The sequence below is a fragment of the Dioscorea cayenensis genome, chromosome 19, assembly GCF_009730915.1.
Source record: "Dioscorea cayenensis subsp. rotundata cultivar TDr96_F1 chromosome 19, TDr96_F1_v2_PseudoChromosome.rev07_lg8_w22 25.fasta, whole genome shotgun sequence".
NCBI classification, from domain to species: domain Eukaryota; kingdom Viridiplantae; phylum Streptophyta; class Magnoliopsida; order Dioscoreales; family Dioscoreaceae; genus Dioscorea; species Dioscorea cayenensis.
This window is the reverse complement of record NC_052489.1, coordinates 27,780,417-27,795,306: the sequence shown is the minus strand read 5'-3', so window position 1 is coordinate 27,795,306 and position 14,890 is coordinate 27,780,417. Positions and strand designations below refer to the sequence as shown.

The following is a 14,890-nucleotide window of genomic DNA, read 5'->3' as shown; positions in this document are numbered from 1 at the left end:
CTTGTGGGTTTTTAGTCAAGTTGAAATTTATTTAAATAGTATTAGAATGTTTTTCTTTAATTTAATTCGTCTTTTGAAATGACATATTTATCAGGTTTTAAATTTTAAGATTTTTTTTTAATTGATGAAGAGGTTTTAATTATAATAATTTGTTAGTTCTAGTTGAGAAATATTGACTTGTCCAAATTGTAAATAAAATAAAATAAATAAATTATAACTAATTTATAATTTAAAAATTAAATCATGAATGATATTAAAAAAAATTAGGTATAATATTAAATAGACTGAAATCAAAACAACCAATCAAGCCACGTTGTAATCATCACGAGTGATTTAACAAAACAAGCAAGCATATGTACAGATCAGTAGCAATATATTTAAAAAATAATAAATAAAAATTTAATGTAATAAAAAACAATTAATAACGAAAAAAAAAAAGAGATCACCAAATATGATAAAAACTAAAAAGAACACAAACAACTGGTCAGTTGTTCTCTCCGCTCTACCCACTCAAAATTTGAGTCACTTAACATCAAAAACTATGTCTAACAAAGTCAGAACTATATAATTAATTGACATTCCATGTAAACATCTCCAAACATTTATCAATTTTTTTTAAAAAATTATAAATTTATCCCTCTAATTTTATTTATAGTCACTTTTAAATTTATCACATGTGTCACATATCATGATCACTTTAACATGCAACATGGTTGTACAATAAAACAAACTGTAGCTGTGGTGATGAATGATAGTGCTCTAGTAACAATGACTTGTGCCAGCCTTTATGGTGTGTTAATGTTACACTGTAGCTCTAGCAATATAGTTGATCATGAGACTGACATCTGCCTGTCCATCTATTTCGGGCCCTTTCGGGTGGGGCTTTTTTACATGATTTACATGCATCTGTCACAATATATAACCTTTAAAGTCATAGTTGCAATAATTTAAAAAAATAATAAAAATAAAAGTTTAGATACATGTCATTTAAGTTTTGTCTTTTGGAATTAGTAGATTGTGACTGGTTATAAAGCACATTAATTGTGAAAACTGATAATCGCCCAGAGAGCGTTTACTTACCTTTACTCTTTTACACTGTGCAACTCATTGCTAGATTCAACTTTAAACTCAAACTCATACATACAATATAATGCGGATCTGTGTAGACATCCACTGATAATGAAAAATTAAAAAGAATCAGGGTGTGGGAGCATTAGATGTTGATCCAACGGCCCAGCGAACATCCATAGATTTAAAATCGACAGGACATCTGTAGAAAATCCAGACTCATATATATAAAAGCAGCCCAATGATGAGCAATGTTGAGATATTTATTTAACATATATACACCTATGCAATAGATTAGCATCAGTTGCATGCATATAAAAATTAAATAAAAAAGGTGACCAAGAAAATTATGCAGTTCTATTATTAGATTCTAATACATTACATAAGAACCAAAATGAAAACATGCAAGGATACATGTAGTTGCTGGTTCATGTCACACTAATCATCATGTTGTTCTGCAGAAACTTCAACAGAGCTAAACCAGCAGCCCCAACATCATCATCTAGCACAAATTCATCAGGAGAATGGCTTACACCTCCTCGACACCGGATAAACAGCATACCGATCTGCTTTTAAAACTAATAACCATTCAGCAAATGGGAAAAAAAAAACAAGAAAACTGAAAGCAAACAAGGGTTCATCTTGTTAAGTTTTAGGTTCAGATGTTTGACCTTGGTTAAGTGGGACATAGCCATTGAATCATGTCCTGCTCCACTCATCAACACGGGTATCTCATGTTGATAATTGGCCGCCTCAGTTGACATCTTTCCCAGAGCTGAACGTGCTGCATATTTAAGCTGTTCACTCAGTAGTGGATCACATTTCACTGCCTCTGCGTTGTGCTGTAATGATAAGCCATAAGTTAGTTCAGACAATGACAGCAGTACTAAAACATTTTGATAGTGTGCAACCAGAGTTTGTTTGGCCACACCTTCCGATCAATTGTACAATTAACCATCCGTTTATTACATATTTGTTGAGCACGGTTTGAAAATTCAAGCATTATGGCTTCTCTTGCCATGTCATCTATCGCTCGTAAATCTATGGTAAAGTTTACCTGCAAGACAAAAGCAAGATGGACAAGTAAGTAAAATATATATATACATTTTTATGATTCCTAATTTCACAAAGACAGCAAAATCAAGGGGATTTCCTGGCCAGGAATAACATTGCTGGCACTCGGCCAGCTGGATATTTCACCGACAGTGCAGACCAATCCGGTGAGAGATTCCTTGGGGAAACCTCCACATTTCTCATCATAAGTCAAGAAATTCTCTGGATGTTTACACAAACTCTCTAATAAGATGATAAGTTCCGCAGATGCTGCCATTGGGTCTTGGCGCATAAACATAGGGACAGTGCCAGCATGTCCCTGTGATCCTCTCACAATTACCTGCAGAACAAATTTCGGTAAAATCTCATAAAAACATACATACACTACCATTTGCCATGTTGGACGACATACATGAATTTATTCTCACATCTTTATGCCTGTAATGAAACGTTCGATAAGAGTATTGTTCAAAGACGTTAAAATTAAATACTAATTCTATACCAAGAATAATATATAGAGCTTTGAAGCGAGTGTTGGTCTTTGTAATCAAGTAGATGGACCAATCACACACAGCAGATCTATGATGCCAAGGCAGATGGGGTAAAATGATATTAAATAATGAAGGGTGGCCTTCAAAACATTTTTATACTACACAAGTTGATAGGACATAGCCACCAAGAAAGGACCAGGCTAAAATTTTGAAGACCAGTTCAGCGAACCTGTTTTAGCATCTTCTGGCCAGCTCCCACTTTAAGTCAAAATAGATTTACAGTTTTGGAACATTTAATGGTTAGCAGTTAGTATCCAAACATGATAGATTGGATTACAAACCTTCAATCGGGTTTGTCCAGCAATTCCTTTAACAACTCCGAGCGGATAACCAAGTGATTCCAGCAAAGGCCCTTGTTCAATATGTAACTGGTGCATGCACAGAATGGAAGATGCATGTTAAGGTATACACAAGGATAAATTTATTAAGAGCCAGTTGAATGGCTTGAAAGACTAGATACCTCTATATATCCCCATACTGACTTTGGGTCATACTTGACCTGAGTTAGGCTTTCCTCGGTAGCTTCAAAAGAATTCTCTTTAAGAACCTCTTCCACAGTAACACCACTGCATGGCTTGAAATCATTTATTCAACAGAAAAAATAAGGCATTTACACAGTTTGATCAAAGATATAGAACAAACTTCTTATCAGATATCTTCAATGCGGACTCTGGTAGAATACCAGCTATAGCAGCACTTCCTAAAAATGTAGTCTGAAAACGGACACCTTCCTCATCACTAAAAGCAATCACCTGTAAGGTTCAGGCAAATCAATAGTAAGCAAGTGATATAACCTGCAAACCACATAATCTAAATGTCTGCAAGTCTAATTACACATTTTCTACATGACTTGTCTATGCCAGTAGTAATAAGTCAATAAATAATTATTTTACTTTTTTCTTCTTTCGACATAATGCCCTCACGGCTGCATTTGTGAAATAGTAATAACCACAGGAAAACATTGATTACTCATAGTCCTAATCGGGGCTGCAAGCCTGTAACATTGCACATGGATCTAATAAGTAAATCTAATATATATATATATACAGCATATCTTAGGGGATGTGCCACCTCTAAGAATCTATTATTATATAAATATGACATGCTAATCTGTTGTTCCATATGAATTTTAAAAATTTGGATTTGCATTGAACATGACACAAATCTGATATTGCACGCAAAGTCCACAAAAAGTCCACAAACTAAAATAGTCTTAGTTGGATGCTTTTGCATCTGCTCTTTTATCAATAATAAATTCAGTAGAATATCATGTGATTCTATTCAGTGATCCTTCACAGAATCTCGCCTGTATTATATTATTTATGGCTGCTCCAAATACATGCAAGAGTTTTACAACGTATGAGGAGTATATTTGGCAAGCTTGTAAGACAACTATGAATAAAAAAGACTATGACTTTTAATGCAAAAAAATATTTGCTTAGATACAGCCATAGATTTTGGGGCACTTAAAAAGACACGTCTATCTATTGTGTTTTTCACATGATGCCCCAATAAATAATTGGATATTGTTCACGACACTGCCTCCTTTAATATACCATTATGTTCTGCTACTCCAAATGTTAATTGGCAATGACCTACCACAACAGGTTTGACGACAACGTTACTACTTCATGCGTAATACACTAGTCTGTTTTCCCCAGATAAGATTTTGTTTTTTAAACTACTCAGCAGTGCACCACCCTATGCACTGTTGTATGGCGTTACTAATTAAAACATTATTATTCTGGAAGCCTGTAGGAAAACACATTGCTGCAACCAATTTCAATTTCCCTCTGAACAAGATCTCAAATGTAAATGCTAGTCTAAATGTATGTTGCTCACATAAAGAAATTGTGATTGGTGCTTCAAGTTCCTGAGGTAAGCACCATGGCCATTCAATAACTACCAATTTGAGAATTTGAACCAGAGGTTCCCATTGTTATTGAAAGGAGAACACACCCAAGTAAAAGAATGAAAAGAACCACTCACCTCCACAGGACGAACAAGTTCATCCAACTTGCCAGTGTTCTTTAAAACTTTCAATGCAGAAATAGCGCAAATTATACCTAAAGTGCCATCATACATTCCAGCATCAATGACAGTGTCCTGTTCCAGCCAAGAAACTTAGAAAATTAATGAACCCAAAAAGTGGACCGGTATATATATTTGAAGTATTAATATTCACACATAAACTAACAGGAAATTAAATCATCACCAAATGAGAACCAATCAATAGAGCCTCGGCAGTAGGATTCACTGATTCAGTTCGACCATGTACATTACCCATCGGGTCTACCCACCTAAAGTTCAACATATCATTTTTAATTTCAGAAACTTGTCAGCATGTCATTTGAATTATTTCAAATATATACACGAAAAAGGAGAACAAAATAGAGATACAAACGTCCTCAATCCAGCATCTTGCATCCAGCTTAGTATGAGATTTGCAGCTCTAATAGATGCTGGACTTAAAAATGTTCTTTCAAGGTAACCATCACCATCAGATATCTATTAAGAACAACAAACATGGTTTTAAACCCTAAAATCCACCAACCACCAAAAAGACTAAATATATCAAGATTAGTAAAATGAAATACAGGCATTGCCAAGTCATATACATATTTTCCTTATCAGATGATGCAATTCCTACTTGATGCAAACCATTAGAAAAATACAAATTGAACAAGACCAATACACAAGCACATCACCACACAGAGACAAAATGGGAAATTCACAGTTCATCATGATATGAAGAAGATGACAAGGAACAAAAACATATATGCAACCTTGGATAGTTGATGGATTCTATCCACAGCCTCATCTCTCAGAACATCAGCAAACACTTCATCACTACCATAATCTACAGTTCCAGTTCCAGTTCCAGTTCCCAAACTCAAACCTGCTCACATCCAAAAAAAATTGAGAAGCAAAAGCAAAGGGGAAGAAGAGCAAAACAACATCAACAAGAACAACAACAAATCCAGAATGGTATAGCACCTGAAATTAATAGTATGGAAACATGGAAAAGCAGCAAGGGTTTGGAACCATAAAACCAGGGAAAGGAGATAGCCATTGCTGGAACCTCCAAAACAGGTGTGTCATTTTGCGGTATTTTTTTATTTCTTTTTTTTTTTTTTTATTTTTGGAAAAAGGCACTTTTTATTTCTATAATAATAATAATAATAATAATAATAATTTTAAGTAAATTGTTGCGTGTGATGTCTTCGACAGGATCTATAAAGATTCTCAAACAAAGTGTTTATGATATTGTATGTATACGCGCTGATAGTTTTTAATAAAATGGATAAATCATCAATTTATTTAAAAAGAAGAACGCACAAATAGATTAGTCCCTTGGTATGATAACTAGATTCATAGAGTATGTTTATTATTTTTAAAAAACTGTAAAAATATATAATAGGTTTTTTTTGGATAATAATTAAAAATCGAATAAAATCAAGTTTGCAAATAAGATAAAAAAATTTGTTTGATTTTTAAACAAATGATGTATTAATTATGAGATTTTTATCTTCTATATTTAAGATAAATATCAAATTTGTACAAGGATTTGTTTAAAATAACTTAAATCCAAACCCAATTTTAAGACTTTCGTTGAGTGTGTTGTCTCTTATTTTGAGATTAAGGAGTTTAATTCATCCGTTCTCCTCCGCATGATCAAAGGCTCGTTAGATTGCACATTGAGCCAACTTTTTTGATATTATACTCATGATGCAAATTTCTTCATAAACTAGTAAGTACTCATACCAAATCTGGTTATTTTGAGTTTTAATTTCAAATGAATTAATAAATTTGGTAAACCTATGGGATTATCTCCAATGAAAAGTAACTATAGATACATATAATCATGTGACTGAAATTCTTATGAAACTACAAAATCAAACAAATTGATGCTTTATTAACAATTTAATACTAGATTGGGTATTTCTCGTAATGTTTGCTAAAATTAATGGGGCCCGATACTCTTTTAAGCATGATCTGAACTATTAGATTGACACATTGATATCTGTTTTGAAATATTTAATATAACATCCACTAGCTAGTGAAGTTGATTATTATTTAAATAATGAATACTTAATTTTAAGGGCGAATATTTGGGTCGACAATATTATTGTTATATAAATGTTGTATGAATATTGAAACAGTAACGTTTGTTGGATCTATTGTAGAAGGATGTCATCTCTCTCCTTCTCTTCAAGTTGCTTGGTAGGATATTTAAGAAAACCAAATATTTTTTTTGGATAATAACTAATAAGTACAAAATCTCAATTCCAATTTTTATTTTTATTTTTATTTGGTTTTCTTTATTTCACACTTATGATCAGCTATTTTCTATATTTTTTTAATTTTTTATTAGTACCCAGTAATTCATATTTTCTATTATTTCAATTGAAGTTATGTAACTCAATTTGCCTGTAATTCCCAATCTAGATCATTTGGAATTATCTTCAATCAAAAAACCTAGGTAGTCATAACCGGACCCGAGCATTAGGTCAGTCCGGTTCAGCCTATAAAATCGGGCAGAAGAAAAACCGTTGTTGAACCGGATGAACTGGACCGGTTCATTCGGTTTCAACAGTGAATTAAAACAAGCCAATGGGCCATGGCCCATGGCTGAATCAGGCTGATCATCTAATATGATAAATTGATAATATTATAATAATCATGAATCCATGATATGTGGCCCATATGGATTTAATTTTATGGATTTGATTTTAGTGTTTGAGAAAAACTTGATGAGATTAATTTTATTTAGTGTTTTATACTTTTATATGGATTTAGTTTAATTAAATGTTGTTAAATGTTGTGTTTTGAATGTGGAATGATTGGAATCAAGACTTGTTTTGTAACTTTTGTTTGATAAGTTGTATTTAAAAATTAATATAGGTTGTGTATTTGATTTAAAAATTAATATAATATTTAATGTATTTATTTTATATTTTTATTTATTAAATCCGGTTCGACCCGGTTGGACCTCTTGACCCTTGAACCTTGGCCTCCTCCGGTTCAAAGGTCCGGTCCCGGTTCGGTTCTGACTACCTAGCAAAAAACCCGAAACTTTTCATAATAATAATAATAATAATAATAATAATAATAATAATTATTATTATTATTATTATTAATTTCTCAAATCCGCACCATCTCATAAAGTAGCCTAACCAACTCATAATCATCTCATCAAAGAACCTTTCAATCCATTTTGGAATGTTTTAGTGATACTTCATATTGAAGTTTCATTAATTAATATGAGAGCATAAAAAGGCTATGCCTCTCACATCAAAGTTGGTACACATAACCAAAAATCAGATCATGGTGGTCTTGTTAGGTACCTGGAACCCAACCAATAACATACACCACCAACCAGCCAACCATCAACCTATTAAAGCTCTCAATACATAAATAAACCCATAGTTCACTCTTTAAGTTTCAAAAGTTAGTCCAATCAATGCAGAGCACTTCATTAATTTCCACCAATAAGTTAACCAGCTTTTGAAATTGTTGAACCATTACACCAGAATATCAAGTACTTTTAAGTGCTAATGCATCTCTCAAAAGAAAGAATACATGTAAAAAAAAAAATAAAAGAGTGAAGAGGGTTCCTTTCTTTTCTTGTTGGAACATGAGTGGAAGAAAACTTGATAATTGTGCACACATACAACAAATTCCAAAAAGATAAATAAAGAATCAACTTCCTTTCTTTTACTTGCCTTTGTAGCTTTCTTCAATCCCTTTTGTATCTTACTATCAAACATAAACACTTATACATCAATCAATTAATTAAAAATACATGATCTAATGTTCATTAAACATGATAAACAAAAGAAATGGGACGCTACGTTGTGCATTAGATGATGTTTAGCTTTATCTCAGCCATCCAAACAAGTGCGTGTAAAATAAAGTATTAAATAATTAAGTGGTGAAGAAGATGAGTTATTTAAACACAGATTAACTACTCTATGCAAATCAAGTTTAACATCTTACAAAAATGATCAACAACTTAAAAAAATGGGTCAAGATCTAAATCTAAGTACACATACAATGTATTGACAAATGACATCAGAAACACAACGTCCAACAGTTATAAGTACCAAAGCAACAAATGAATACTAATTTAGGTTTGATCTCAGGCAGTTGGATTAGAAACAGCAGAAAGAGAGATCTATGGTTGTGGTTTAATCCTTACTCTTTTACATCCACCAACATTAATTAATAACCCCAACTAAAGCTTTAATAAAAAGAAAAAAAAAGAAGCTCTCAACACACAACCCAAAGCACCATTAATACTTGTCACAACCTTCACTGCTCTATATAAAAAGCAAAAATAAGGGCCCCATGTGTTATATAACTCATTAGAGAATTGGTCAGACTGTTGAAAGGCCTACCCATATTTGATTATTTCTCTCTGTGATGCATGATGCATCTCAAGTAACATTTGTTAAGACTCTTAAACGTTTACTTTTGTGTATTTTTATTCCCTACTTCTCTTTCCATGCACTCTTCTTCTCTTGTCCCTAACTTCTATATAAATAAACAAGCTTCTCTTTCTCCACATGTCCTCCTCTCCTTCTGCTGCTTCTTCTCCATTTTCAAGAACAAAACAAAGCAACAGTGGGAAAAAGATGGGGATGAAAGAGAATAAGAGTCTAAACATGATGATATCTCTTGCACTTCTTGGCCTTGTGGCCTTGTTAGCAGGCATGCAAGTAGATGGTGGAGTACCAAAACCAAAAGTGTTGGGTATTGGTGACTTACGCCACTCCACAACCAACCACCAGCAACCTGATCACCGTCAACGGTTGCTCCGTCGTCTAGACAGCCTCAAAGCTTCTCTTGCTGCCACAACCACCACCACCACTGCCATGTCACCATCCCCATCCCCTGCTGGTTCAACGGTGTGTACTTTTACTCTTTAATGGAATTCAAGATGACCATTGTGTTATTTTTTTCTTGGTATGTTATTGTTAGGTACGTGTAGACTTGGGTGTTGGTCTTTTTGAAAATTTTGGCACCGTCTCTTCCAGGTAGCACCGGTGATGACCAGCTCGCGGGTGTACCACGCTACAGACTACGGTGCTGACCCGACTGGGAAAACAGACTCAACCAGCGCTCTTATGAAAGCCATTGATGATGCTTTCAAAGCCCCTAATGACCGTAATCTCATGCCCGGTATCACCGATCTCGGCGGCGCTGAACTTCATCTTGATGGAGGCTCTTACCTTGTCAGCTCTCCTATCAAACTTCCAGCCTCCAAAGGTGGTAACTTTAAGGTATATACAAAATGAACTCAATCTGTGATTCAATTCTTGATGCAGCAGTGAGTGTTGACAGGACTGAATTTTGATGAAATCATGATTGTAGATACACAGTGGTTCATTGATTGCATCTGATGATTTTCCAAATGGGCGATTTCTCATTGAGCTATGGGCAAATCCCAGCTCTGAGTCTGCGGCAACAGAGGATGTTGTTTCTTTGGCTGTGACTTCAAGCAGTAACTATGATTATGAGTACATTACCATCAGAGATCTGCTACTGGATGCCAATTTCAGGTGTGGTGGCATTGCAGTGGTGAATTCTCTGAGAACTACGATAAATAACTGTTATATCACTCATTTTCAGACCACCGGAATCTGGGTTAAAGATGGGCATGAGAGTTATATCAGTACATCATACTTAGGCCAGCATATCACCGCCGGTAACGACCCTAATGAGAAGAACTTCTCCGGCACGGGGATTAAACTTATAGGCAATGACAATGCTGTGACTGATGTGGTGATCTTCTCAGCTGAGACTGGGATCTTGATTACTGGTCAGGCCAATGTTATCACGGGTGTGCATTGCTACAACAAGGCCACCGGGTTTGGTGGGACTGGGATTTATTTGAAACTGCCAGGCTTGACACAGACCCGGATTGTGAACTGCTATCTGGACTTCAACGGAATAGTGTCAGAGGACCCGGTGCAGCTCGTTGTATCAAATTGCTTCTTCCTCGGAGGAGGCAACATTGTGCTGAAATCAGTGAATGGAAAGATGAGTGGAGTGAACATAGTAGACAACATGTTTTCCGGAGGTGGCAATGGCGTTGACATTGTCAAATTGGATGAGAGCAATGGTCCATTCAAAGACATTGATCAGGTCATTGTTCACCGGAACAATGTGGATGGGATGAGGCTGAAGACGACTGTGGCCAAGGCGACGGTGGTCGGGAAATGGAACTTTATGGACAGTAGACTTCTCTCCGGTGTTGCTGTTCCAAGACAGGATTGAACATGTTCAGTATACACTGCAAACAAGTTCTGCATTTCCCAATCATGCACTGAGGAATGTGTCTCAGAATAAGGTGGTCATTGAATCTGAAAATGCTGTCAATGCACGTGTTGATGTCTCTGTAGATCAAAGTGTAGGCAATAGTATCAGTATCAGTTGACCATCCTCAAGTATTTAACATTTGTATCTCTTTTTTTTTCTATTTTTATTTTAATTCTTCTCACAAACACAAAAAAAGATATACACAACAAGACAACATTGTAAAGGAAGAAAGTTCTTTCCTGGTTGAAGAGAAACAAGTGCTACTTTACCTTTTTTTCAGATACATTGTCTTTTTTTTTTTGTTTTATTCCTGCCAATACCTGTTGACAGTTGAATAAGTGAGTGGTTTTCATATGTGAAAGAAACCGGTTAGGAACTCTAAATTGGTAATGAAAGATGAGGGCCAGTGTGAGTTCAGGACAAACGTACCTAAAACTTTGCCTTCTGCCAACAACTCATGCAGCCAGGTGGAACCTGTTAAGGTTAAAGAATTGCAAATAGTGAACCAAATGATTTGACAGCCAAGAAGTTTGCACTTGAGCTGGCTTCCATCTGCATCTTGACTTCATTTAAAAGTATCCCCCATAAATTTGGATACAGTGATTTGATTGCTGAATGCAAATAATTTAAATTTGTAATATAAGCTTCTGCTTTTTGTCACTCTCTACAATTTGCAGAAATAAATGGGGGTCTATTTCACTGGCTGATGATGACCACTGGACCAATAACAATAAGTTTCAGTGTGGAACGTCTATAAGATATGAAAGATTCACATTGTGTTAGCTTTATTATTGATGATACGTAATAACCAACTCTGCTAAACATAAACAAAAAAGCCACACCTTTCCCAGATAAAGATGAAATAAAGAAACAGCAGTAGTTCTCAATTGATTCTTGAAACAAAAGCATCTTTAAACAACTTTAGCACTCATGCGTGGCAACCAACTCTAATCAATTTTTTCTTTTAGGAATAAAAAAAAAACAATCTATTACGATTAGGGGGGAAAATGCAGTCACATGACATAGTCCAAAATGATAGGAGGTTTATGTTACCCAGGTCAAACAATATTAGGTGAAATATGATGCTTTTGAGAGGATTTCCATACAATGTGCTGTAAAAGACAATGAAATATTTCATCAATATTTGTCAACATGAAAGTTTTTATGACTAAAATTAGGCAAGTAATAGAAACATAAAACAAATTGGTTTCAGCCAAGGCAGAACATAAAATGTGGGCAAAGACCATAGCCCAAACATATAATAAGCAAAAGCAGTACGTTTTTTATGTTCAAAGTGATCATCTTTGATTTTGCATGCAAGGTGAGATCAGATCTTAAAATACATAAAACATGTAACAAATGTCACCAAACACCAACGACTTTGCTCTGCAGGACAATAGGTAGACAAATAATCAAATAGTTAAACAAAATAGCTTGACATATGTAGTGAGCAGCACCAAATATATAACTTGTCTAGAAGGTTTTGCCTGCATGTAGAATCTGTTACAATAACTAACTCTTATTTTATCATTAACAAAACATGAAAAGGATCATCAACAACTGATGTCATGCAACAAAGACTACCAAAATATCTGGAATATCAACGTTTACTTGCAGAAAAATAATATATATAACCACTTGAGAGGACATTTGTCAAAAAGCAAACCAATAAAATCAAAGTTAAGTTTATCTATCCCTATGGTTGGTATTTGGTAAGCCACCGCAGAGCCAAAATTGAACAAGAAAAAAGAATACTCAGAGACACATCAGCTCTTCTTGGAAGACAACTTTAACTACAGTGAATCAAGCATCACATTGGTGGTGAAATGTCACGCCAATCTTTAATATTGAAAAACATTGAAGAATTTTCTTTATCTGTAGATACTATGTAGAATGCGTATAATTCTCTGGCCTAAAATTTGTGTCTAATTACTTTGAGTCTGTATAATGGGCATCTAAAAGGTGTTTCTGACAATTCCATAAGATATATAACAAGTGAACATAACTAAAACTGCATTACATGCAAACAATATGAGAGTCGAGCAAGCAACAGTCAAACACTCATCAAGTTTACTAATGAGGAGCAATTGATGAAAACAGAGCTTCGAAATTATCTTTCACAGAATACAAAATAATACTAATAAAAAAAAAAATATGACTATGTAATCATTTCACAACAACCAACAATAAAATTCAAACAATGAGACAAACTTGACAACCTCCCCGAAATCAAGAATTCCAATTATAATTCAAAACACATCCATAAACAATTTAGTAAAAGAAAGCTATTGAAGTCAAGCTGTAAGTAGTTCTGCTTCATTCATGGATCGATCATATGAAAGTCACCACACGATTATCATACAATTGATAGTTATCCAGTCAATTGTCCTGCCAATCACAATTCAAATGTCAAAAGTTATGCAGTATCTAGCAGGACAAGAAGTTGTTTCCAGAAAAGATGCGTCAGATTTGAAAATTTTTTGTATGAATGTAACATAACTACATAAGCCTGGAATGGAAAGCATGGAATGCATTTCACATTGACGTCTCAAAGTGGTACTTTGATCACATTAATTAAAACACGTAACTTTTTTTTTTTTTAATTACATTGGCTAAAGAAGCTGCATCGCAGCTGTTGCAACAAAACAAGTTAAATCTCAGAAATCAAAGTCTAAATGCTGAGAAACTTCCAAGAACCATCATAGTAGATCCAATCCTCTAAAGAAAAGCGAGAGCTTTAGGTTCAGACACCCAAATGAGATGAGGAGTTGTGAATGGGGAAGCAAGAGAAGCCACAGTTATATACTAATACTCTACAGCAGCTTGGTGAATTAGTTGAAACAAAAAAAAAAATCGTATTCAATAATCAATAATAATGCATTACAAAAAAGTAATCATCCCAATCTACTCTCATCCAAGAGGTGACGTGTTCAAATCTCACACGACACATAATGAATAAAGGTTCACTATGCATGAACGGTGGGGGTTCTATATGCACAGGGTGTTTGTTATAAGATCCCCTATGTGTACGTAGCTTGCAACCTAATCCCTGTGACGTTAGGTGAAGTGAGAATGTATGGCGGGATGTTTAGCTATGGGCTTATTGCATTTAAAAAATAAAATAAATAAAATAAAAAGAATAATCATCCCATTTAGCAAGGACGCACCACCAGCATCCCTCAGTGGAGCGGAACAAGACTTCACCGAGTAACAAATTGTCCGGAAACTTAGCAATCTATGTACTCTTAGACTTATATGGGTGGTTGATTCATCCACTTTGATTGAAAAGTTTTTTTTTTAGAAAATAATGATCATCCCATTATACTATATACCTACCAAAATTACTCAACCTAATCTCAAAGAAAAAGCATTTCCTTTTATCATATGATTACCACGGAATAGAAACCTAAAAACTCAATTAACGAGAAAAAACACGATACCATAAAGAAAATAGAAAAAGTCAAAGGTCTACATACCTTCAAGAGAACCAAACCCTAGGATATACCATATGAGGGCGCTGCAAGGGTTTAAGACTTTGTAGATCCAGAGAGAGGTCGAATGATTCACAGCATAAAACCCATTTGTATGGGAATGTAGTGATTGAGGGCGGGATGAGAGTTTAGGAAGGAGGGAGGCCAAGGGCACTCATGGCAGATTAGCAAAAAAAAATTAAACAAATAAATAAATATTTTAAACCACTGTCGGTTACAATATCTGTAGGCTACCCTCTATTCTTAATTTTTTTTTTTAATAAAAAATTTGAATATGAATATTTAATCTATATTTTCTACAAAATTCATTCTTCTTGTACCATTTATTTTATCTTTAACATTCCACAATCTTTCCAAAAATTGGAAACAATTGCATTAGATAAACGGAAACCACCCGCAGTA

The 14,890-nt window shown here is 34.5% G+C and overlaps 2 protein-coding genes and 1 long non-coding RNA gene across 3 annotated transcripts; 1 reads left to right on the top strand and 2 right to left on the bottom strand.

Annotated features, from left to right (window-relative positions):
- Nucleotides 1-1,403: 1,403 nt before the first annotated feature.
- LOC120249558 (allantoate deiminase 2) lies at nt 1,404-5,795 on the bottom strand. The gene is made up of 12 exons (XM_039258112.1): nt 5,670-5,795; nt 5,459-5,571; nt 5,077-5,180; nt 4,888-4,972; nt 4,662-4,778; nt 3,315-3,424; nt 3,133-3,238; nt 2,954-3,040; nt 2,222-2,461; nt 2,000-2,125; nt 1,740-1,910; nt 1,404-1,634 (listed from the first exon to the last, which is right to left on the bottom strand). The coding sequence occupies exons 1-12, from the start codon at nt 5,743-5,745 to the stop codon at nt 1,497-1,499; spliced, it is 1,473 nt and encodes a 490-aa protein (XP_039114046.1). The 5' UTR covers nt 5,746-5,795; the 3' UTR covers nt 1,404-1,496.
- Nucleotides 5,796-8,783: 2,988 nt separating this feature from the next.
- On the top strand, nt 8,784-11,276 carry LOC120249557 (polygalacturonase QRT3-like). The gene is given in 4 exon segments (XM_039258111.1): nt 8,784-9,583; nt 9,713-9,958; nt 10,050-10,889; nt 10,891-11,276. Coding segments are annotated over 4 exon segments (1,653 nt in total). The 5' UTR covers nt 8,784-9,241; the 3' UTR covers nt 11,116-11,276.
- On the bottom strand, nt 11,146-14,643 carry LOC120249561. The gene is made up of 2 exons (XR_005532851.1): nt 14,474-14,643; nt 11,146-13,385 (listed from the first exon to the last, which is right to left on the bottom strand). It is a non-coding gene; the product is annotated as an uncharacterized LOC120249561 (long non-coding RNA).
- Nucleotides 14,644-14,890: the final 247 nt, after the last annotated feature.

What these genes read in the sequence shown, in the direction of transcription:
- LOC120249558 (XM_039258112.1), bottom strand. Translation starts at nt 5,745, where the DNA reads ATGGCTATCTCCTTTCCCTGGTTTTATGGTTCCAAACCCTTGCTGCTT. An exon ending in TTGAAGATATCTGATAAGAA is followed by an intron (nt 3,239 to 3,314) that starts GTTTGTTCTATA and finishes CAAGCCATGCAG; the next exon opens with TGGTGTTACTGTGGAAGAGG. An exon ending in CAGTATGGGGATATATAGAG is followed by an intron (nt 3,041 to 3,132) that starts GTATCTAGTCTT and finishes TGCATGCACCAG; the next exon opens with TTACATATTGAACAAGGGCC.